Here is a 25000-nt window from a genome sequence, read left to right as displayed (position 1 = left end):
ATTAGTGAAATATTATCTAGGGTATGAAAACGTTTACTCACCATGTAATACGTGTTAAAGAGCCCTGATTTGACCACTGGCCAGCCTGTGAAGACAAGCTGATTCGTTCAAAGAATTAACATCTGTACAAACATCTATATCCGGTATGACCTTTCAGTACAAAACACTTTTTAAGGCACCAAAACGAATCGCATTTACAACGAAAAATGTGACGGAATATCGACAAAGATCATAACCCTGTTATAAAAAATTACAGTTTATGTTCAATTTATTTCGAAACAATAAAGGGAGATTAAAAAAAGTGTTTTCCACTTGACAAATGTCAAAATTAGGATCTGTTGATGGAAATATATTGCAATATCCACGTTAATTTATACACCTAAATTTTGCTATATCATAAAAACTTTTTTTTTTAAGTCAAGACAATTAAAGCAGTTTTTCTGTTTGTTGGAACTTGGGATGCTGGGACGCTATAGCAAGAATGTGTAGGATTTATGCCCACTAGAGGGTGCCACAACCTCTTGAAACCCATAAAAAATACAAATATGCGGGGTTTTTTTCGTATTTAATAATTGTCTTGCGTGAAAACCATACATTTTTAACAAGGAATTTTATTTTTAATACACTGCACAATTATTTAATCCATCATCTTTTTTTTTAATGTTCTGATTAAAAAATCAATACTGTATAGTCCAAATCTGTTCATATGTATTTATTTGAGTTATATTAACATTGGACATTAAAAAGATCACTTGAAGATTAACCTTTCCTGGTTTTGGTATTTTACTAATTGGATGCACACAAACATTTATGCATTGTAATGGACTTGTCGCAGCAACTATTTATATAATTTTATAATTATTTAAAAAAACCTGGTCTTCATGTACACCACAAAGGACATAATAAAAAGTTGTTGTTTTTTCAGTATCTTTGACCAAAAACAATTCAAACATGATTACCCTAAAGCAGGGGTGTCCAAAGTGCGGCCCAGGGGCTATTTGCGGTTTTGTTGTAGGGTAAAAAATAACAGTACAAATGTAAGAAAAAAAAAGAGCAAAAAATTGTAATGTTATTAAAAAAAGCTGACATTTTCCAACAAATAATTAATAATAGTATACTTAGTCACATATAACCAAAGATATATAAATAGATATGTACATCTATTTTAGGCATTTGTTTTAAATACAAATATATCAAAGTGGCCCCTGCATATTTTCGCTTTTCAGTATGCGGCCCTTGGTGGAAAAAGTTTAGACACCCCCGATCTAAAATATTAAAAGTGCTCAAAATTAAAATACTTATAACTCTGAATTAATTAATTAAAAAAAGTACAACAACAACAATAAACATGTTAAATGTGTAACTGAACTTGAATATTTTTGTACAGGCAGAATTTTTGAAATACTAGGTTATGCAGTCACAAACTCAAATTCTTCTTCTTCTATACTTACGGAAGGAAAAAACATCGCTAACTATTAAAAAAAAAAAAAGGGAAAATGAGGGGAAAAAAATAAATATTCTAATAATTAATAATGATATACTTAGTTATCAATGATACAAAGCTGATACAAAGTTTTGTATTTAAATATATATATTTAAATATATATATATATATATATATATATATATATATATATATATATATATATATATATATATATATATATATATATATATATATATATATATATAATAATGGATTAGATTTATATAGCGCTTTTCTAGACAGTCAAAGCGCTTCACAGAGAAGTGAGAACCCATCATTCATTTTTACAACTCATTCATTCATCATTCATTCTCCGGTGTGAGCGGCACCGGGGGCAAGGGTGAAGTGTCCTGCCCAAGGGCACGACGGCAGCGATTTTGGATGGTAAGAGGCGGGGAGCGAACCTGCAACCCTCAGGTTTCTGGCACGGCCACTCTACCCATATATATATATATATATATATATATATATATATATATATATATATATATATATATATATATATATATATATATATATATATATATATATATATATATATATAAACATATATATATATATATATATATATAAACATATATATATATATATATATATATATAAACATATATATATATATATATATATATATAAACATATATATATATATATATATATATATATATATATATATACATATATATATATATATATATATATATATTTAAATATATATATTCTTAAATATATATATAAACATATATATATATATATTTAAATATATATATATATATATATATTTGAATATATATATTCTTAAATATATATGTATAAACATATATATATTTAAATATATATATGTATATATATTTAAATATATATATATACATATATATATTTAAATATATATATATATATGTGTATATATATATATATATATATATATATATATATATATATATATATATATATATATATATATATATATATATATACATATATATATATATATACATATATGTATATATATATACATATATATAAATATATATATGTATATACATATATATATATATATATATATATATATATATATATATATATATATATATATATATATATATATATATATATATATATATATATATATATATATATATATATATATATTCAGTAATTCAATAAATTACTTTTCATGTGCCCATTCATGTTTAATCTTTTTAGCCATAAGCACATGTCTGATTATGACCAACGAACTGGAACGTTTTGCTAAGCAGTGATCTGTTTCAACATGCAGCGTTGAACTTCTTTTTACACTTGCATGACAGTTAAGTGTGAGGCGTGCCGTCTACTTGCATCCAACAAGCCTTTTTTTTTTATATTCTAGTAAATTTTACTTAAAAAACACATTGGCTGTGTATATATTAAAGGTTTTATGGCGGGGAGCAGGTGATTTCAAATCTATTGTATTTTATGAGCAGTTTTTTTGTCCACATGAGGTCCACCAGTGTTCCAGAATGGAATGTGTTTACCCCGCAAAGATCCCCTGTAGACTGTATCTGAATATATTTTTTTTTAAAACTATGATATGAAGTATGACGCCCTTTAAGAATGATAATAACTGCATTAAGGAGTTTAAAATGAAATATCAAAGTGTACAAGACGCGGCAAAATGTGTATTCTTACAAGCAAACTCAATTATTTATCCACCGCAAAAAGATAAGAAGAGCTATGAATAAGTTATTTGAGGGAGAGTTTAATTCATGCAAAATATAACCGAGAAAAAACAAAAACAAAATGCATTACGATGCAACGGTGGTGGCACATTATTACACTATGTGCCTATTAAAGTCAGACCAGGAATATTAATTTAGGAATGATTTAGTTGTTGAGGCTACGAAAGAATAAAGGACAGATAGCATGCTGAGCACAGAAGTTTCCCTAAAAATGTTTCACTTATGTATTTTTTGCTCCTGAAAATGAATCTGGCAGTCAGACTCACAATGTCAATGTCGCCCCCTCTTGGTGTGACTTTCCCCACATAGACAGCGTGGATAAAGGCGTGTAAAACTATTATTTTCCTCACCTAATTGCATGTTTTTGTCGCCCCGGTTCATAATTACTTTAAAACGGATATGGTTCACTGCTACAGTCGAGTGTGGGTGCTATCGGCCGTGACCACAAGATGCAGAGACGGCAGGCGGAGTGCAGGTGAAATGTGTTTGATAAGCGAAAAACGGTGCAACAGCGTCACAAGAGCAAAGTTGTGCAACATGGAGGCACAATGATCCATAAAAATATTTTTTTTAAAAGCATCCTGATTGGCAACCAGAAACAGGTGTGTCCTGATTGCTTATCAGGGACAGATAAGAGAGCCAGCGCTCGGACAGGAGAAATAAAATACCAGAAACTAATATTAATTGCTTTAAGAGATCATGACAATTGTTTTGATCTTATTCTTTTTAAATAATAACAATTAAACAATTAATTTAAAAAAAACATTTTTAGATATAATTTTTGTTCTAGTTTATTTTTAATTATGAGCAAAAAGAAAAAACTAATTAAAATAATCACCATTTTGGGACTTTCATACTGTACAAGTAAAATTATGGGGTGATGAAATAAAAACAAATGAATAAGAAAAATAATGAATTCTCAATTGTTTTTTTCTTTAAAAACTGTCACGAAATGAAAAAAAATAGCCTCACAATTTGCACTTTAATGAGGAACTGCACTTTTTTGGAATTTTGCCTACACTTCACGATCCTTATGATTGACAACAACACACATGTCTTTTTTTATGTGTTCTAACGGGGAAATAAACTTGAACAAAAGTCAGCTTACAATGGAGCGAATAGGAGCCATGATGTCATTGCCAACCATAAAACCCACTAAAAATACATCCCAAAAAATACTCCATTTACATGTTTGAATATTAACCAAGTATTAGCGATATTGGTATTATAAGCGCTAACGTGAGGACCTGCTTTATGCGGGGCATTGATCAGAGAGAGCTAACTGAGTTGGTGAAAGTTAGTTCTTGATTATAAATGATGCCTCTCACCTGGATAGTAGAAGGATGTGGACAAAAACCGAGAACTTGGTCAACTTATACCCGGAAATTGGGAAAAAAGACCTGAAAAGACGCTCTGTGTCACCACACCTTTTTTCTTTACAAGGATTATGATCAATTCTTCATCTAAACGTGAAGATATCAACATCCTCACAGTCGGCATCCCAGTGAGAGCAGACATTGAACAGTAAGTGATTGTTTTATCATGATTGTTGGCTCTTATAAAGTAAAGTATTGTTGTTGTTGTTGTTTTTTAAAGCTGCTCATAGGCAGAATAGAACGACCACCATTGACCCCATCGTTAGCTGACTGCATCCATCCATCCATCTTCTTCCGCTTATCCGAGGTCGGGTCGCGGGAGCAGCAGCCTAAGCAGGGAAGCCCAGACTTCCCTCTCCCCAGCCATTTTGTCCAGCTCCTCCTGGGGGATCCCGAGGCGTTCCCAGGCCAGCCGGGAGACATAGTATAACTATCATGTTAGATCCACTATGGACTACACTCTCACACTATTATGTTAGATCCACTATGGACTACACTCTCACAATATTATGCTAGATCCACTATGGACTACACTCTCACAATATTATGCTAGATCCACTATGGACAGGACTCTCACACTATTACGTTAGATCCACTATGGACTGGACTCTCACAATATTATGCTAGATCCACTATGGACTGGACTCTCACACTATTATGTTAGATCCACTATGGACTGGACTCTCACACTATTACGTTAGATCCACTATGGACTGGACTCTCACAATATTATGCTAGATCCACCATGGACTACACTCTCACACAATTATGCTAGATCCACTATGGACTGGACTCTCACACTATTACGTTAGATCCACTATGGACTGGACTCTCACAATATTATGCTAGATCCACTATGGACTGGACTCTCACACTATTACGTTAGATCCACTATGGACTGGACTCTCACAATATTATGCTAGATCCACCATGGACTACACTCTCACACTATTATGGTAGATCCACTATGGACTGGACTCTCACACTATTACGTTAGATCCACTATGGACTGGACTCTCACAATATTATGCTAGATCCACTATGGACTGGACTCTCACACTATTATGTTAGATCCACTATGGACTACACTCTCACACTATTATGTTAGATCCACTATGGACTGGACTCTCACACTATTATGTTAGATCCACTATGGACTACACTCTCACACTATTATGCTAGATCCACTATGGACAGGACTCTCACACTATTACGTTAGATCCACTATAGACTGGACTCTCACACTATTATGTTAGATCTACTATGGACTACACTCTCACAATATTATGCTAGATCCACTATGGACAGGACTCTCACACTATTACGTTAGATCCACTATGGACTGGACTCTCACAATATTATGCTAGATCCACTATGGACTAGACTCTCACACTATTATGTTAGATCCACTATGGACTGGACTCTCACACTATTACGTTAGATCCACTATGGACTGGACTCTCACAATATTATGCTAGATCCACCATGGACTACACTCTCACACTATTATGCTAGATCCACTATGGACTGGACTCTCACACTATTACGTTAGATCCACTATGGACTGGACTCTCACAATATTATGCTAGATCCACTATGGACTGGACTCTCACACTAATATGTTAGATCCACTATGGACTGGACTCTCACACTATTATGTTAGATCCACTATGGACTGGACTCTCACACTATTACGTTAGATCCACTATGGACTGGACTCTCACAATATTATGCTAGATCCACCATGGACTACACTCTCACACTATTATGCTAGATCCACTATGGACTGGACTCTCACACTATTACGTTAGATCCACTATGGACTGGACTCTCACAATATTATGCTAGATCCACTATGGACTGGACTCTCACACTATTATGTTAGATCCACTATGGACTACACTCTCACACTATTATGTTAGATCCACTATGGACTGGACTCTCACACTATTATGTTAGATCCACTATGGACTACACTCTCACACTATTATGTTAGATCCACTATGGACTGGACTCTCACACTATTATGTTAGATCCACTATGGACTACACTCTCACACTATTATGTTAGATCCACTATGGACTGGACTCTCACACTATTACGTTAGATCCACTATGGACTGGACTCTCACAATATCATGCTAGATCCACTCGACGTTCATTGCACCGGTCGCCCAGTGGGGGGTCCCCACATCTGCGGTCCCCTCCGAGGTTTCTCATTGTATCCCATTGGGTTGAGTTTTTCCTTGCCCTGATGTGGGATCTGAGCGGAGGCTGTCGTTGTGGCTTGTGCAGCCCTTTGAGACACTCGTGATTTAGGGCTATATAAGTCAACTTTGATTGACTGATTGATTGACAAGTGTGCTTGTTGTGATACGTCCGCAACAATAAACCGCACATTTGTTTTACCCTGCAAGGCTGGCAGACAGCGAGTGTCGTCCCTGTTTCTGTCGGGTGAAGCAATTCATTATGTGTCAATGGATTCGTGCCATCTTCATTTGGATGCTTATTTCTTATTTTTGTCGTCCTTGCAGGCAAGGCTGAAAATAAAATCCCACGTTTTCACAGCCGGGTGGGTGTGAAATAATTTGTCAAGGAAGCCGCGTGATGCCATCATGACACGTGGCGTCCTGAACGGTTGTGATATTCGATGAAACACTCGACAGTTGATTTAGTGTCATTCAGTTTTTGACGAACATTTTGGGCAAAAATCTCAGTTGTCGTACACTGTGAAACAAAGTCGGTAGATTTTACGGTGAAAAAACTGGCAGCTCAGTGGCCAGAATTGTACCGTGATAATAACAGTGATACGGTTTTTACATTTAAAGGCCTACTGAAATGAAATTGTTTTATTTAAACGGGGATAGCAGATCCATTCTATGTGTCATACTTGATTATTTTGCGATATTGCCATATTTTTGCTGAAAGGATTTAGTATAGAACAACGACAATAAAGTTTGCAACTTTTGGTCTCTGATAAAAAAAAAAGCCTTGCCCCTACCGGAAGTAGCGTGACGACACCGGAGGAAGGACTGCTCATATTTTCCTATTGTTTACACCAGCAGCAAGAGAGATTCGTACCGAGAAAGCGACGATTAACCCATTAATTTGAGCGAGGATGAAAGATTTGTGGATGAGGAACGTTAGAGTGAAGGACTAGAATGCAGTGCAAGACATATCTTTTTTCGCTCTGACCGTAACTTAGGTACAAGCTGGCTCATTGGATTCCACACTCTCTCCTTTTTCTATTGTGGATCACGGATTTGTATTTTAAACCACCTCGGATACTATATCCTCTTGAAAATGAGAGTCGAGAACGTGAAATGGACATTCACAGTGACTTTTATCCCCACGACAATATATCGACGAAACACTTTAGCTACGGAGCTAACGTGATAGCATCGTGCTTAACTGCCTATAAAAACAAAATAAATAAATCCCTGACTGGAAGGATAGACAGAAGATCAACAATACTATTAAACCAGGGACATGTAAATACACGGTTAATGCTTTCCAGCTTGGCGAAGCTTAAAAATGCTGTTGCTAACGACGCCATTGAAGCTAACTTAGTAACGGGACCTCACAGAGCTATGATAAAAACATTAGCGCTCCACCTACGCCAGCCAGCCCTCATCTGCTCATCAACACCCGTGCTCACCTGCGTTCCAGCGATCGACAGAAGGACGAAGGACTTCACCACGATCATCCGTGCGGTCGGTGGCTAGCGTCGGCTAGCGCGTCTGCTATCCGAGTCAAAGTCTTCCTGGTTGTGTTGCTGTAGTCCGCCACTAATACACCGATCCCACCTACAGCTTTCTTCTTTGCAGTCTTCATTGTTCATTAAACAAATTGCAAAAGATTCACCAACTCAGATGTCCAGAATACTGTGGAATTTTGAGATGAAAACAGAGCTATTTTGTATTGTATTCAATGGGGTACCGATACTTCTGTTTCACTGGTTACGTCACACGCATACGTCATCATCCAAAGACGTTTTCAACCGGAAGTTTAGCGGGAAATTTAAAATTGCACTTTATAAGTTAACCCGGCCGTATTGGCATGTGTTGCAATGTTAAGATTTCTTCATTGATATATAAACTATCAGACTGCGTGGTCGGTAGTAGTGGCTTTCAGTAGGCCTTTAAAGTAATGCGCCGTAAAAACACTGACCCTAATTTTACGTAGAAAAACTGGCATCTAAGGGTCTGATTTACTAAAGGTGTGTGTGTTCTGAAACACGTGCAAACTTGATAGCACACGCAAAGCTGACCGATTAAAAAGTAGAAAATGGATGGATGTATATAGGCCAGGGGTCGGCAACCCAAAACATTGAAAGAGCCATATATGACCAAAAATACAAATAACAAGTCTGTCTGGAGCCGCAAAAAATGAAAAGCCGTATATAAGTGTTATAATGAAGGCAACACATGATGTAAGTGTCTAGCTATAATAGCCTACTATCAAAAGGACTGTGTCGCAGGCTCAAGCAAATCTTCGTTGACAGAAATGTTGAAATGTAATATTCTACACATTTTTACATTAAAAAACATTAGTAAATTAGCATACTTGCCAACCTTGAGACCTCCGATACCGAGAGGTGGGGGGTGGGGGGCGTGGTCGGGGGTGGGGCGGGGGCGTGGTTAAGAGGGGAATATATTTAAGCTAGAATTCACCAACTCAAGTATTTCATATATATATATATATATATATATATATATATATATATATATATATATATATATATATATATATATATATATATATATATATATATATATATATATGAAATACTTGACTTTCAGTGAATTCTAGCTATATATATATATATATATATATATATATATATATATATATATATATATATATATATATTTATATTTATTTATTTTGTTATACATATAAATAAAATACATACTTGAATTTCAGTGTTCTGGAGGCTATCCAGTAGATGGCAGTATTGTCCTGTTTAAGAGTGTCACAATATTGCTGTTTACGGCAGAAGAACTGCTTTACGGTAGACTAAACGTGACTGCTGTTGTTGTGTGTTGTTACCGCGCTGGGAGGACGTTAATGAAACTGCCTAACAATAAACCCACATAAGAAACCAAGAACTCGCCCTCGATCATTCTACAGTTATGACGTCATTGGGCAGGCACGCTGTTTATATTGTGGGAAAGCGGCGTGAGAACAGGCTGTCCCCACTCAGGTCCGCATTGAGCTGGAGGGGGCGTGGCCTCCAGCTCCGGCTGAATACCGGGAGTTTGTCGGGAGAAAATTTATTCCGGGAGGTTATCGGGAGAGGCGCTGAATACCGGGAGACTCCCGCTAAAAACGGGAGGGTTGGCAAGTATGAATTAGTAACATTAGTAAATAGCATGTTAGCATTGATTAGCTTGCAGTCATGCACTGACCAAATATGCCTGATTAGCACTCCAACAAGTCAATAACATCCACCTTTGTGCATTGACACACAGTATAAAACGTTTGGTGGACAAAATGAGACAAAGGAGTGGAATATTTTACATGTAAACAAACTGTTGCGTCACAGTGCACACTATGGTGAGTTCAAGAACCGCCGAAATTAGTAGAACAAAACGATGTTCGCCAAATACTCTCATCAGTGAAACATACACACAGTGGGCTTTCGATCAATTGGGAAGGTTTGTGTCATGTTTGTCCTCAAACAAAAAACATACTAAAACAAAAAAAATATTCCCCCCCCCCATCTTTTTCCACTTTCAATCCTTTTTTAAAAATGCTCCAGGGAGCCACTAGGGCGGCACCAAAGAGACGCGTGCCGATATAGGCTCATCATCAAAACGGCCACAATACTGGGGAGAGAAAATGCAAATATACAACACGCGCAAAGTGATTTATCAATTTTGATCACCGTTTTGCGAACTCTATTCATCTGAAAAGTACGTGCAATATGACAATCAGATATATATATATATATATATATATATATATATATATATATATATATATAAAGTCGTGGTCAAAAGTTGACATACACTTGTAAAGAACATAATGTCATGGCTGTCTTGAGTTTCCAATAATTTCTACAACTCTTATTCTTTTGTGATTGGAGCACATACTTGTTGGTCACAAAAAACATTCATGAAGTTTGGTTCTTTTATAAATTTATTATGGGTCTACTGAAAATGTGAGCAAATCTGCTGGGTCAAAAGTATACATACAGCAATGTTAATATTTGGCAAGTTTCACTGCAATAAGGCGCTTTTGGTAGCCACCCACAAGCTTCTGCTTGACTTTTTGACCACTCCTCTTGACAAAAATGTGTTGATTTTCTGACATGGACTTGTTTCTTCAGCATTGTCCACACGTTGGACAATGCTGAATTGCCTTCCCAGTCAGGACTTCGGGAAGGCCATTCTAAAACCTTAATTCTAGCCTGATTTAGCCAGTCCTTTACCACTTTTGACGTGTGTTTGGGGTCATTGTCCTGTTGGAACACCCAACTGCGCCCAAGACCCAACCTCCGGGCTGATGATTTTAGGTTGTCCTGAAGAATTTGGAGGTAATCCTCCTTTTTCATTGTCCCATTTAAAGCACCAGTTCCATTGGCAGCAAAACGGGCCCAGAGCATAATACTACCACCACCATGCTTGACGGTAGGGATGGTGTTCCTGGGATTAAAGGCCTCACCTTTTCTCCTCCAAACATATTGCTGGGTATTGTGGCCAAACAGCTCATTTTTTGTTTCATCTGACACCACACGGACAAAGATAAGACATTCTGGTGGAAAGTTCTGTGGTCCGATCACTTTATCACAAAAAAATAAAAGTTGTAGAAATTATTGGAAACTCACACAGCCATGACATTATGTTCTTTACAAGTGTATGTAAACTTTTGACCACGACTATGTGTGTGTGTGTGTGTGTGTGTGTGTGTGTGTGTGTGTGTGTGTGTGTGTGTGTGTGTGTGTGTGTGTGTGTGTGTGTGTGTGTGTGTGTGTGTGTGTGTGTGTGTGTGTGTGTGTGTGTGTGTGTGTGTGTGTGTGTGTGTGTGTGTGTGTGTGTGTGTGTGTGTGTGTGTGTGTGTGTGTGTGTGTGTGTGTGTGTGTCAACAAATTTGGACTGTCAGAAAAAAATCCTCTATTCAGCAACCTAATTTTATAATTTCATACCTACTGGATTTTTAAAAAAATTAAATCAACGCATGTAAGACTCTTTTGGTGTTTTATTTTAAAATGATTTATATATATGTTTACAGATTTAGATTGTAGATGTGTGCTGCTGGTTCAACACATCGCACACAGGTAGGAGCATCCTTTTATCGTTGTATACTGCATGCCGCGTTACTTAGGGGCTGATTGAAACAATTGCATTTAATGTGTTTGTTGTCCTATAGTCATGTTTTAATATATATTCACACCCATGCACTTTCAGCATTAAAAAATAGGAAGAAAAACAATTTTTCAATGTAAATGCACTTTAAAACTGTTTGTGAAATGCCCATTAAGTGGTAGAGTTCTCCTGATTGTTTAAAAGCAAGGCAAAACACCACCGGTATGCATAATAACATGAATGTGCGGTAAATGAGTGTCTCTGTGGTAACAGCCCCATTAGTGCAGGCAAAATCCTCATTTTCAAATTCGCACGCGGTCTTGGTAGATCACTCGCAACATGCCCACTAATATTTCACGCTATTCTATTGTTTAGCATGTGGTATTTGGATCTTGCAAAATCAGGCCCTAGCCTTAAAATGTATTTCAAGTATTTTACATTTACAGTATTGCACTGTCAAAAGAATAACCATAGATTTTCTCATTTTTAAAAAATCTATTTTTTTTATTTTTTTTTTAAATGTTTAAATTTTTTTAATTGTATTTTTTTAATTAATCCATCCAACAAAACAATACACAGCAATACCATAACAATGCAATCCAATTCCAAAACCAAACCCGACCCAGCAACACTCAGAACTGCAATAAACAGAGCAATTGAGAGGGGACACAAACACGACACAGAACAAACCAAAAGTAGTGAAACAAAAATGAATATTTTCAACAATAGTATCAATATTAGTTACAATTTCAACATAGCAGTGATTAAAAATCATTAGACATTTATAAAAAATAAAAAAAAGAACAATATTGTCACAGTGGCTGACACTTGCATCGCATCTCATAAGCTTGACAACACACTGTGTCCAATATTTTCACAAAGATAAAATAAGTCATATTTTTGGTTCATCTAATAGTTAAAACAAATTTACATTATTGCAATCAGTTGATAAAACATTGTCCTTTACAATTATAAAAGCTTTTTACAAAAATCTACTACTCTGCTTGTATGTCAGCAGACTGGGGTAGATCCTGCTGAAATCCTATGTATTGAATGAATAGAGAATCCTTTTGAATCTGGAAAAAAATCGTTTTGAATCGAGAATCGTGCAAAAAAAAATCGATTTTGAATCGAATCGGGACCCCAAGAATCGATATTGAATCGAATCGTGGGACACCCAAAGATTCACAGCCCTAATATCAATTAAGAACAAGTTCACAGGAATTGTCCTTGAGGTGCTTTTGACTCTTAAAAAGCCTTTGGATCTAATTGGAAGTCACACCGCACAGAATGGGCACTAAGGAAGATTGGGTGTTTTAGCTCAGGAGAGGTTAATTAGACAGGAATAATAGGACGGGTCTGCATCAAATGAATAGGAAAAGGACATTTGCATCTCTTTGGTGGTTATTACCTGTGAAAGAAGCTGAATGACGTGATGCATGTGTGAATATGCAATTATGTAGCGTCATCACCACCAACTAACTGGAATACAGCCACATGAATGCCTATTGATTAAAAGAGGTCCGGGCAATTAAAGCGATCAGTATCCGAGTGTGCCTAATGGACCCTGAAAGACATTCTGACCAGCAGCCACTTTAGCAATAAACTACATACCTTAAAGCACATTATGTCACTACTGGACATAAATCATGGTTATTCAATACATATGTATATAGATAGACAGATAGTAATTTATTGATTCCTTCAGGAGAGTTCCCTCAGGAAAATTAAAATTCCAGCAGCAGTGTACAGAGTTGAGATCGAATTTAAAAAGTAAAAAGTAAATAATGGGGGTATAAATGGAAACAAAATAGAAATAAGAATACAAATAAAAAGCAACAATGAGAATAAAAATATAACAGTAAAATAAGAATATAACAAGAGAAACTAGACAGTAGTGACCATGTTATGAAAAAGTATTGCATCCCCTGTCATCCGAGTACCCCCCTCCCCCCAGAGAGAAGTTGTACAGTCTAATGGCGTGTGGGACAAAGGAGTTTTTGAGTTTATTAGTCCTGCACTTGGGATGAAGCAGTCTAGCACTGAACAGGCTCCTCTGGCTACTGATAACGGTATGCAGAGGGTGACTGGCATTATCCAGGATGCTCACTAGTTTTGTCACAGTCCTCTTCTCTGCCACCGTCACTAGTGAGTCTAGTTTTATTCCGATCGTACAACCGGCCCGCCTGATCAGTTTCTCCAGTCTGGAGCTGTCCTTCTTAGATGTACTGCCCCCCCCAGCACACTACGATGTAGTACAGAACACTGGCAACGACAGACTGGTAGTACATCCACAAGAGTTTTTTACAAATGTTGAAGGAGCCTGCTCTGTCCTTTCCTGTACAAGTGGTCCGTGTTAACAGTCCAGTCCAGCTTATTGTCCACCCACACCCCAAGGTACTTGAATGAGTCCACGGTCTGTACCTCGACTCCCTCCCATATATGTATATATACTGTATATACACTACCGTTCAAAAGTTTGGGGTCACATTGAAATGTCCTTATTTTTGAAGGAAAAGCACTGTACTTTTCAATGAAGATAACTTTAAACTAGTCTTAACTTTAAAGAAATACACTCTATACATTGCTAATGTGGTAAATGACTATTCTAGCTGCAAATGTCTGGTTTTTGGTGCAATATCTACATAGGTGTATAGAGGCCCATTTCCAGCAACTATCACTCCAGTGTTCTAATGGTACAATGTGTTTGCTCATTGGCTCAGAAGGCTAATTGATGATTAGAAAACCCTTCTGCAATCATGTTCACACATCTGAAAACAGTTTAGCTCGTTACAGAAGCTACAAAACTGACCTTCCTTTGAGCAGATTGAGTTTCTGGAGCATCACATTTGTGGGGTCAATTAAACGCTCAAAATGGCCAGAAAAAGAGAACTTTCATCTGGAACTCGACAGTCTATTCTTGTTCTTAGAAATGAAGGCTATTCCACAAAATTGTTTGGGTGACCCCAAACTTTTGAACGGTAGTATATATATATATATATATATATATATATATATATATATATATATATATATATATGTGTGTGTGTATTTCAAGCTGACACACAACGTCCTGCAGCAATACACACCATGGTCCACGGAATGACGACATGTGAAATATAGGACTAGCCTGACTGAAGCCAAGAAGGTGAAGAGTGAACGCACCCTTTCGATTATTTAATGCTTTTAAGGAAAACATGTATTCATTTATGGGGGCAGTAAATAGCTAAGTACATGATGACCTGGCTTTGAGACCAGAGGATTTAATTTGATATAGGAAGGAAAAATTACACCTATTTGTTATTCAAAATAAATGCTCATGTTGTGAGAGTTGAAATGAGTGTTGGATGTGGGGAAGTTGATCAATGAATATTTTAGCTTTTACCTATTTAATTGAATTTAAATCCATCCATCTTCTTCTGCTTATCCGAGGTCGGGTCGCGGAGGCAGCAGCCTGAGCAGAAAAGCCCAGACTTCCCTCTCCGCAGCCATTTCGTCCAGCTCCTCCCGGGGGATCCCGAGGCGTTCCCAGGCCAGCCGGGAGACATAGTCTTCCCAACGTGTCCTGGGTCTTCCCCGTGGTCAGACGTGCCCGAAACACCTCCCTAGGGAGGCGTTCGGGTGGCATCCTGACCAGATGCCCGAACCACCTCATCTGGCTCCTCTCCATGTGGGGGAGCAGCGGCTTTAGTTTGAGCTCCTCCCGGATGGCAGAGCTTCTCACCCTATTTCTAAGGGAGAGTCCCGCCACCCTGTGGAGGAAACTCATTTCGGCCGCTTGTACCCGTGATCTTGTCCTTTCGGTCATAACCCAAAGCTCATGACCATAGGTGAGGATGGGAACGTAAATCGACCGGTAAATTGAGAGCTTTGCCTTCCGGCTCAGCTCCTTCTTCACCACAACAGATCGATACAGCGTCCGCATTACTGAAGACGCCGCACCGATCTGCCTGTCGACCTCACGATCCACTCTTCCCTCACTCGTGAACAAGACTCCGAGGTACTTGAATCATGCATTTAATTATATTCAATTACATTACATTAGATCTGCCCAGAGTTCCTTAAGATTCTGGATGCTGTAGGGCTCTTGGTTGACAAAACTCTGCAACATTGCTTGGACATCGGGGGCGGTGCCTCTGGATTGGCAAACCGGGGTGGTGGTTACTCTCTTTAAAAAGGGGAACCGAAGGGTGTGTTCCGACTATCGTGGGATCACACTCCTCAGCATTCCCGGTAGGGTCTATTCAGGTGTACTGGAGAGGAGGCTATGCCGGATAGTTGAAGCTCGGTTTCAGGAGGAGCAGAGTGGTTTTTGTCCTGGTCGTGGAAAATGTGGACCAGGGTCTTTGAGGGGGCATGGGAATTTGCCCAACCAGTCTACATGTGCTTTGTGGACTTGGAGAAGGCATTCGACCTTGTCCCTCGGGAAGTTCTGTGGAGACTGCTCAGAGAGTATGGGGTATCGGACTGTCTAATTGTGGCTGTCCGCTCCCTGTATGATCGTGTCAGAGCTTGGTCCGCATTGCCGGCAGTAAGTCGGACCCGTTTTCAGTGAGGGTTGGACTCCGCCAGGGCTGCTCTTTGTCACCGATTCTGTTCATAACTTTTATGGACAGAATTTCTAGGCGCAGTCAGAGCGTTAAACGTATCCGGTTTGGTGGCTGCAGGATTAGGTTTCTGCTTTTTGCAGATGATGTGGTCCTGATGGCTTCATCTAGCTAGGATCGGTTTTGCAGCCGAGTGTGAAGCGACTGGGATGAGAATCAGCATCTCCAAGTCCGAGTTCTCACCCGGAAAAGGGTGGAGTGCCATCCCCGAGTTCGGGAAGAAATCTTACCCCAAGTGGAGGAGTTCAAGTACCTCGGAGTCTTGTTCACGAGTGAGGGAAGAGTGGATCGTGAGATCGACAGGCGGATCGGTGCGGCGTCTGCAGTGATGCGGACCCTGTATTGATCTGTCGTGGTGAAGAAAGAGCTGGGCCGGAAGGCATAGCTCTCAATTTACCGGTCGATCTACGTTCCCATCCTGACCTATGGTCATGAACTTTGGGTTATGACCGAAAGGACAAGATCACGGGTACAAGTGGCCGAAATGAGTTTCCTCCGCCGGGTGGCGGGGCTCTCCCTTAGAGATAGGGTGAGAAGCTCTACCATCCGGGAGGAGCTCAAAGTAAAGCCACTGCTCCTCCAAATCGAGAGGAGCTAGATGAGGTGGTTCGGGCATCTGGTCAGGATTACCCCCGGACGCCTCCCAAGGGAGGTGTTTTGGGCACGTCCGACCGGTAAGAGGCCCTGGGGAAGACCCAGGACACGTTGGGAAGACTATGTCTCCCAGCTGGCCTGGGAACGCCTCAGGAGCTGGACAAAGTAGCTGGGGAGAGGGATGTTTGGGCTTCTCTGCTTAGGCTACTGCCCCCGCAACCCCGAGAGGGACAAGCGGTATGTAGAAAATGAATGGACAAATTGAATCTTATTAAATAAAACTGAAATACATTGCATTAAAGTACATTTCATAACAGTGAATTACATTGAATAATATTGAATTAAATTACATTAAATTACATTGAATTGAATTACTTCGAATTACACATTTAATTACATTAAATCAAACGGAATTACATTAATTTAAATTAAATTACATTGATTTACAATTGAGTTTTTCAACATTAAATTGAATTTCATTACTTTGAATTACATTGAATAGTACTGAAATACATTGAATAACATTATATTACAATGAATTGCATTGAGTTAAATTAAATTGTATATTGTTTATAGTTTGTAAATGTTTCGTAACGTTTAATTACATTGAATTGTATTCCATCAAACTGAATTGCCTTACATTACATTGAATTACACTGAATTATATTGAATTAATTAAATTACACTGAATTAAATTACACTGAATTATATTGAAATAATTAAATTACACTGAATTAAATTACACTGAATTGACTTGCATTACATTGAAATAGAATACATTTAAATGACTTTCACTGAATTGCATTAAATTACATTGAATTAAATTGCAATGAATTGTTATAAAAATATAAATGCTATAGTCGTGAGAAATGAGTTGAAATTAGTATATTTTTTTAATGTTAAATGGGGGAAAATTGATCAGTGAATGGCCGCACAGTTTAATTTAAATCACACATTTAATTACATTAAATTAAATTACATTAAATTGCATCAAACTGAATTACAATTAAATGTATTTAATATAATTTAATTACATACATTACATTGAATTACGATTAATTACAATAAATTACATTATAATACATTTAATTACATTTAATATAATTTACATTAAATTACATTAACTTACATTGAATTACTATACTTTACATGACATAACATGACATTACTTTATTTTTACACACACCGTCTGCTGTACAGTATTTTTTAATGTAAGGTTTGAATTAGCCGTATTTCTATGTGTTATTTTGCCAGACAAGGTACATGAAAAAGTACAGTATATCCCTTTCAGCACGCATCTACTTGCAAAAGTCAAGTTTATCATACCGTTCAGTCCCATGAATAAGGAAAGAGTTTAGCTCAAGTGCAAATAAATAAATAAAAAAGATATCCTCGTGTACGTGTGGAGCTGAAAGGTCAACGTGATCTGATATTAACATGCATCAGTCTTGGCTAGGCAAACATCTGCTCAGTAGACTTGTTTTGTTTCCATGAAATAGAAACGCTGAGCGATATCACGAATATGAATTGGTACCCTTAAATGGCAGGGGTACCCCTGGGGCACCAAGAAAGATGTGAAAATGTCTTGTACAAAGGGACAATAACAGAGTCAAAGAGTGTATATTTTCCGTAGTTTACCTGGAATGTACAGTACAGTCTATGCTCAAGTGGTTGTTACATGTTAATTTTTGTTACATCATCAAGGAAAAACACCTTAACACTCCAAGCAAGATGAGCCCGCCCCCTTATATGAGCCCACCGCTTCACGCAGCTTTGTAAACAAACAGAAAAAGCAGGCTTTGCTACAGATCTTAACGTAAAGCGTAGAGCTCTACCAGCAGGGAGCTGTACCTTTTATGTAGTGCTGTCAAATTATTACTATTTTAAATCCGATGAATCACACTTTTGATTAATCACAGAAATGAGATAAAATGCGAGCATAAAATTGTAACATGCTAATGTTAACATAGGAGGAGTTAGCATACTTCTAAGATGGCGCAAAGTATCAAAAACCATGATTTTTAGGTTTAAAGAATCAAAATTAGCTAAAATGCTAGCATAAAACGTTAGCATGCTAACTTTAGCATGCTAATATAAAACGCTAGCGTACTTCCAAGGTGGCGCCAACTCTCAAAAACCATGTGTGGAGGGGGGCGTGGCCTGCGGACCGGCTTCGAGATCAGCGACAGGTGCGTAGATGGCCCACCTGGGCCTGCTTATCTGATCACCTGTCGCTCTGTTAAAAGGCAGCAGCCGGCGAGAGAGAGAGACCAAGAGACTTGCTGAAAAGCACAAACAAACAAAAAAAAGACTTATTGAAAAATAAAACAGTGTCTAAACCCTGAAACGGAGCGGTCATGTCGGTGATTGGTGGTCCGAGGAACCCGGAGGGAAGAAACCTACACACCATGATTTTTATGTTAAAACATACAAAATTTGCTAAAAAGCTATGCTGCATCTATTATTAGTATAATTGCTCTATAGAATTATTATAAGTACACCTCTGCATAACACAAAAAAGGAAAAATAAAGAAATATAGATCAACTTACAACAAAGACTACCTTCATTAACATTTTTTGGGGGGTGATAACAGAAAATATTTAAAGTGCATCAATTTGCCTTAAATGAAAAAAAACAAAACTTTTTTTAAACACTAAACTTTTTTTTTTTTGACCGACTTTAACCATTTGATACTAAAAAAAATAAATTAAATCAACTCAATAAATAATAATTCATTCAAATTGATCAACAACAAGAGCATATTATATACGACACTTTAACCTGCAAAACAATTTTTAAATTTTATTTTTTATTTTTTTTAACCAAAATAGGGAAGTCAGAATTAACTGGTATAAGCCGCATCCACTAAATCTTAGAAGAAACAAATAGTTTTCCATATATATATTTCCATAGTAGCCGCACCAGACTATAAGCCGTAGATATATACTTTGTGAAATGAGATTTTCTAAATGTCTTTTGATTGATTGATTGATTGATTGATTGATTGATTGATTGATTGATTGATTGATTGATTGATTGAAACTTTTATTAGTAGATTGCACAGTACAGTACATATTCCGTACAATTGACCATCACTAAATGGTAACACCCGAATAAATTTTTCAACTTGTTCAAGTCGGGGTCCACGTTAATCAATTCATGGTCTATTTGCATACCTTAATTGTTTCCAAACAGGGCAGTAAAACGCCTTATCAAACAAAACAGAAGTCATCGTCATAGACCCACTAGCTGCGGAAGCTAGCTCTCCGATCAGCTAAGCGGACTCAATAACTCCACGGTGACGTTTTTGGTGAATTTACGAAACTGAAACAATACAAACAGAATGCCATAGGATGCTAGCCTGATTACGTTACGATAGCGCATGCAAATATGCATGAAAACACACCTACAGACATCGCACATGGGATGGTTTAGTGAGCATGAATTGTTTTAGTTATATTGTAAAACTTACAAACATTGCTTGGAGTGATGAATGATGAATCCATACGAGTGGAAAAGCCACGGATGACTAAAAGACTGGACGGCACTTCTACTTCCGGTTTAAAGCACTAAACAGAGGGAAATACTGTTGACAGCAGTTGTAGTGAGCAAACTAGTCCAAAAGATGAATTAATTAGATAGATAGATAGATAGATAGATAGATAGATAGATAGATAGATAGATAGATAGATAGATAGATAGATAGATAGATAGATAGATAGATAGATAGATAGATAGATAGTACTAATTGATTATTGTGATTAAAAATTAGGGACTGCTGATATTATCGGCCGATAAATGCTTTAAAATGTAATATCGGAACTTACCGGTATTCGTTTCAAAATTATCGGTATCGGTTTCAAAAAGTAAAATGTATGACTTATACACCTTAAAGGCACTGCCTTTGCGTGCCGGCCCAGTCACATAATATCTACGGCTTTTCACACACACAAGTGAATGCACGCATACTTGGTCAACAGCCATACAGGTCACACTGAGGGTAGCCGTATAAACAACGTTAACACTGTTACAAATATGCACCACACTGTGAACCCACACCAAACAAGAATGACAAACACATTTCGGGAGAACATCCGCACCGTAACACAACATAAACACAACAGAACAAATACCCAGAACCCCTTGCAGCACTAACTCTTCCGGGACGCTACAATATACACCCCCCCCGCTACCAACCCTAACACCTCAACCCCGCCCACCTCAACCTCCTCATGCTCTCTCAGGGAGAGCATGTCCCAAATTCCAAGCTGCTGTTTTGAGGCATGTTAAAAAAAATAATGCACGTTGTGACTTCAATAATAAATATGGCAGTGCCATGTTGCCATTTTTTACTTACATAACTTGAATTGATTTATTTTGGAAAAACTTGTTACATTGTTTAATGCAGGGGTGTCCAAACGTTTTCCACTGAGGGCAGCACACAGAAAAATTAAAGCAAGCGGGGGCCATTTTGATATTTTTCATTTTCAAACCATAACAAAATATATAGATTTAGGGCTCCCGGGGACCATAAAGGGTCTGAGTTATTAAAATGTAAAAAATAAGTCAAATTATTATTTTATTTATTTATTTAACGCTTACAGTAAATCTCTATATCAACTTCAGGTTGATATAAAGTCATAAAAAAAAGGTTTTATGTATTTTCTGTCAAAGACAACCTTGTTTTTTAAAGTAAAACTGAAATATGTGGTATTTAGTAATTAGGGCCCTAAAAGATCAATAATGCAGGACACCATTGATTTCAATTATTTTATATTTTTGACATATTTGAATCCCACAAATATATTTGGGATCCAAAAGGTAACCCACTGATGATACATTTTTATTAGGGTTTTTTTTTACTTTTAACACTTAAGTTACAAGGTCAACTTCAGATTTATCTGTCGATTTTACCTTTGAACTATTATTTTGTTTGTTTTTATGCTCTTTTGTCAAAGAAAACATTGATGTATTTATATGGCAACCACACAATATATGCAATATTTTCCACATAAAACATTTTAAACTGAAATATTTGAAGTAATTGGAGCTTTGAATAGGTCAATAATTCAATATAACATAGATTTTTTTTTTTTTTTTTTTGAGCAATGGCAAAAAAAAGAAAAATAAAGATAGACAAAAGAAAAAAACAGCTTGCATGCAGCTTTGTGTCAACATTGCAACTTTTTCTAGTTAGATTTCACCTCATTCCACTTTTTTTAATGTTTATTTTTATTTTTGCAATAGCATTACCAGAATGTGTGGCGGGCCGGTAAACTATTAGCTGCGGGCCGCAAATGGCCCCCGGGCCGCACTTTGGACACCCCTGGTTTAATGCATCCAGCGGGGCATCACAACAAAATTAGGCATAATAATGTGTTAATGCCACGACTGTATATATTGGTATCGGTTGATATCGGAATCGGTCATTAAGAGTTGGACAATATCGGAATATCAGATATCAGCAAAAAAGCCATTATCGGACATCTCTACTTACAAACATTGCTTGGAGTGATGAATGAGGAATCCATACGAGTGGAAAAGCCACGGATGTCTAGAAGACTGGACGGCACTTGTACTTCCAGTTTAAAGCACTAAACAGAGGGAAATACTGTTGACAGCAGTTGTAGTGAGCAAACTCGTCCAAAAGATGAATGAGTTAATTGATTAGAGCAGGGGTCACCAACGCGGTGCCCGCGGGCACCAGGTAGCCCGTAAGGACCAGATGAGTCGCCCGCTGGCCTGTTCTAAAAATAGCTCAAATAGCAGCACTTACCAGTGAGCTGCCTCTATTTTTTAAATTGTATTTATTTACTAGCAAGCTGGTCTCGCTTTGCCCGACATTTTCAATTCTAAGAGAGACAAAATTCAAATAGAATTTGAAAATCCAAGAAAATATTTTAAAGACTTGGTCTTCACTTGTTTAAATAAATTCATTATTTTTTTTACTTTGCTTCTTATAACTTTCAGAAAGACAATTTTAGAGAAAAAAATACAACCTTAAAAATGATTTTAGGATTTTTAAACACATATACCTTTTTACCTTTTAAATTCCTTCCTCTTCTTTCCTGACAATTTAAATCAATGTTCAAGTAATTTTTTTTTTTTTATTGTAAAGAATAATAAATACATTTTAATTTAATTCTTCATTTTAGCTTCTGTTTTTTCGACGAAGAATTTTTGTGAAATATTTCTTCAAACTTATTATGATTAAAATTCCAAAAAATTATTCTGGCAAATCTAGAAAATCTGTAGAATAATTTAAATCTTATTTCAAAGTCTTTTGAATTTCTTTTAAAATTTTTGTTCTGAAAAATCTAGAAGAAATAATGATTTGTCTTTGTTAGAAATATAGCTTGGTCCAATTTGTTATATATTCTAACAAAGTGCAGATTGGATTTTAACCTATTTAAAACATGTCATCAAAATTCTAAAATTAATCTTAGTCAGGAAAAATTACTAATGATGTTCCATAATTTTTTTTAATTTTTTTTTTCAAAAAGATTTGAATTAGCTAGTTTTTCTCTTCTTTTTTTCGGTTGAATTTTGAATCTTAAAGAGTCGAAATTGAAGATAAACTATGTTTCAAAATTTTATTGTCATTTTTTTCGTGTTTTCTCCTCTTTTAAACCGTTCAATTAAGTGTAAATATCATTCATTATTAATAATAACATAGAGTTAAAGGTAAATTGAGCAAATTGGCTATTTCTGGCAATTTATTTAAGTGTGTATCAAACTGGTAGCCCTTCGCATTAATCAGTACCCAAGAAGTAGCTCTTGGTTTCAAAAAGGTTGGTGACCCCTGGATTAGAGTGATTAAAAATGTAATGTCTGGACAGCACTAAGTATGAACATTTTATTCTTGCCTAGTGTCATCTTCAGCGTGCTACCCCAGGAAGGGATGTGTTGCTCTTACAGCTGTCAATCTTGATGACCGTGTTCTACTATACCCCTTTTTTTTTTTTTTTTTTTTTAGCGGCCGTACAGACACTCCATCACTCGTCATATCTGTGACACACGGTGGGGTGTGAAATTGTTTTGACGTTGAAGAAATGAGGGTTGCTGTGACGACTCACTGTTAGTAGCATCTTGCCGTCTCAATACAGTGTTGAGACTGAAGTCATTTATCGTGAGGTTGCCATTGGTGGAAAAATAGGCAGACATCCTGTTTCTACCTCTGCCCCCCCGGGGCCATCTGTCTGCAGTCAGCGAGCACTATACACTGACTAAGCCCACCTGTGGCAGGTCTCCCTTTTTTTTAGCTTGTTACCCAACAGCGGGGATATTCAACTAACTTGGCAACACATGCCAGAAAGCTAAGGACCAGAGGAGGCTTTACTTCTCGCTTCACTATCACCGTATTTTCCCGGCTATAGAGCTGGCATTTAAGCCGCACCCACCAAATTTGAGAAAAAATAAAAATGTTTACATACAGTCGCGATCAAAAGTTTACATACACTTGTAAAGAACATAATGTCATGAATGTGTTGAGTTTCCAATCATTTCTACAACTCTTATTTTTTTGTGATAGAGTGATTGGAGCACATACTTGTTGGTCACAATAAACATTCATGAAGTTTGGTTCTTTTATGAATTTATTATGGGTCTACTGAAAATGTGACCAAATCTGCTGGGTCAGAAGTATACATACAGCAATGTTAATATTTGGTTACATGTCCCTTGGCAAGTTTCACTGCCACTGTCACATTTCACACCGTAGAAAATGGATGGAGATATATATATATATATATATATATATATATATATATATATATATATATATATATATATATATATATATATATATATATATATATATATACATATATATATATATATATATATATATATATATATATATATATATATATATATATATATATATATATATATATATATACACATACATATA

The 25000-nt window shown here is 36.7% G+C and overlaps 1 protein-coding gene across 5 annotated transcripts in view; it reads right to left on the bottom strand.

Moving 5' to 3' along the window:
* The window catches only part of hykk.2 (hydroxylysine kinase, tandem duplicate 2), a 48380-nt gene that overhangs the window by 12582 nt on the left and 10798 nt on the right, over nt 1-25000 (bottom strand). The window contains exon 1 of one of the 5 annotated variants that reach the window (XM_062028016.1): nt 42-111. The exons of 3 other annotated variants lie outside the window; for them this stretch is intronic. Coding sequence is in view for 1 of the 2 variants with exons in the window: in XM_062028015.1 (XP_061883999.1) it covers nt 42-44 (3 nt within the window). In the remaining variant the exon portion in view is untranslated. Of the gene's footprint in view, nt 1-41; nt 112-25000 lie in introns of those variants that run through there. One more of the 5 variants, XM_062028015.1, reaches the window with a different exon arrangement.

Source organism: Entelurus aequoreus, linkage group LG19, assembly GCF_033978785.1.
Source record: "Entelurus aequoreus isolate RoL-2023_Sb linkage group LG19, RoL_Eaeq_v1.1, whole genome shotgun sequence".
Classification (NCBI taxonomy): Eukaryota; Metazoa; Chordata; class Actinopteri; order Syngnathiformes; family Syngnathidae; genus Entelurus; species Entelurus aequoreus.
The sequence above is the reverse complement of the archived record's forward strand: the minus strand, read 5'-3'. Positions and strand labels throughout refer to the sequence as shown.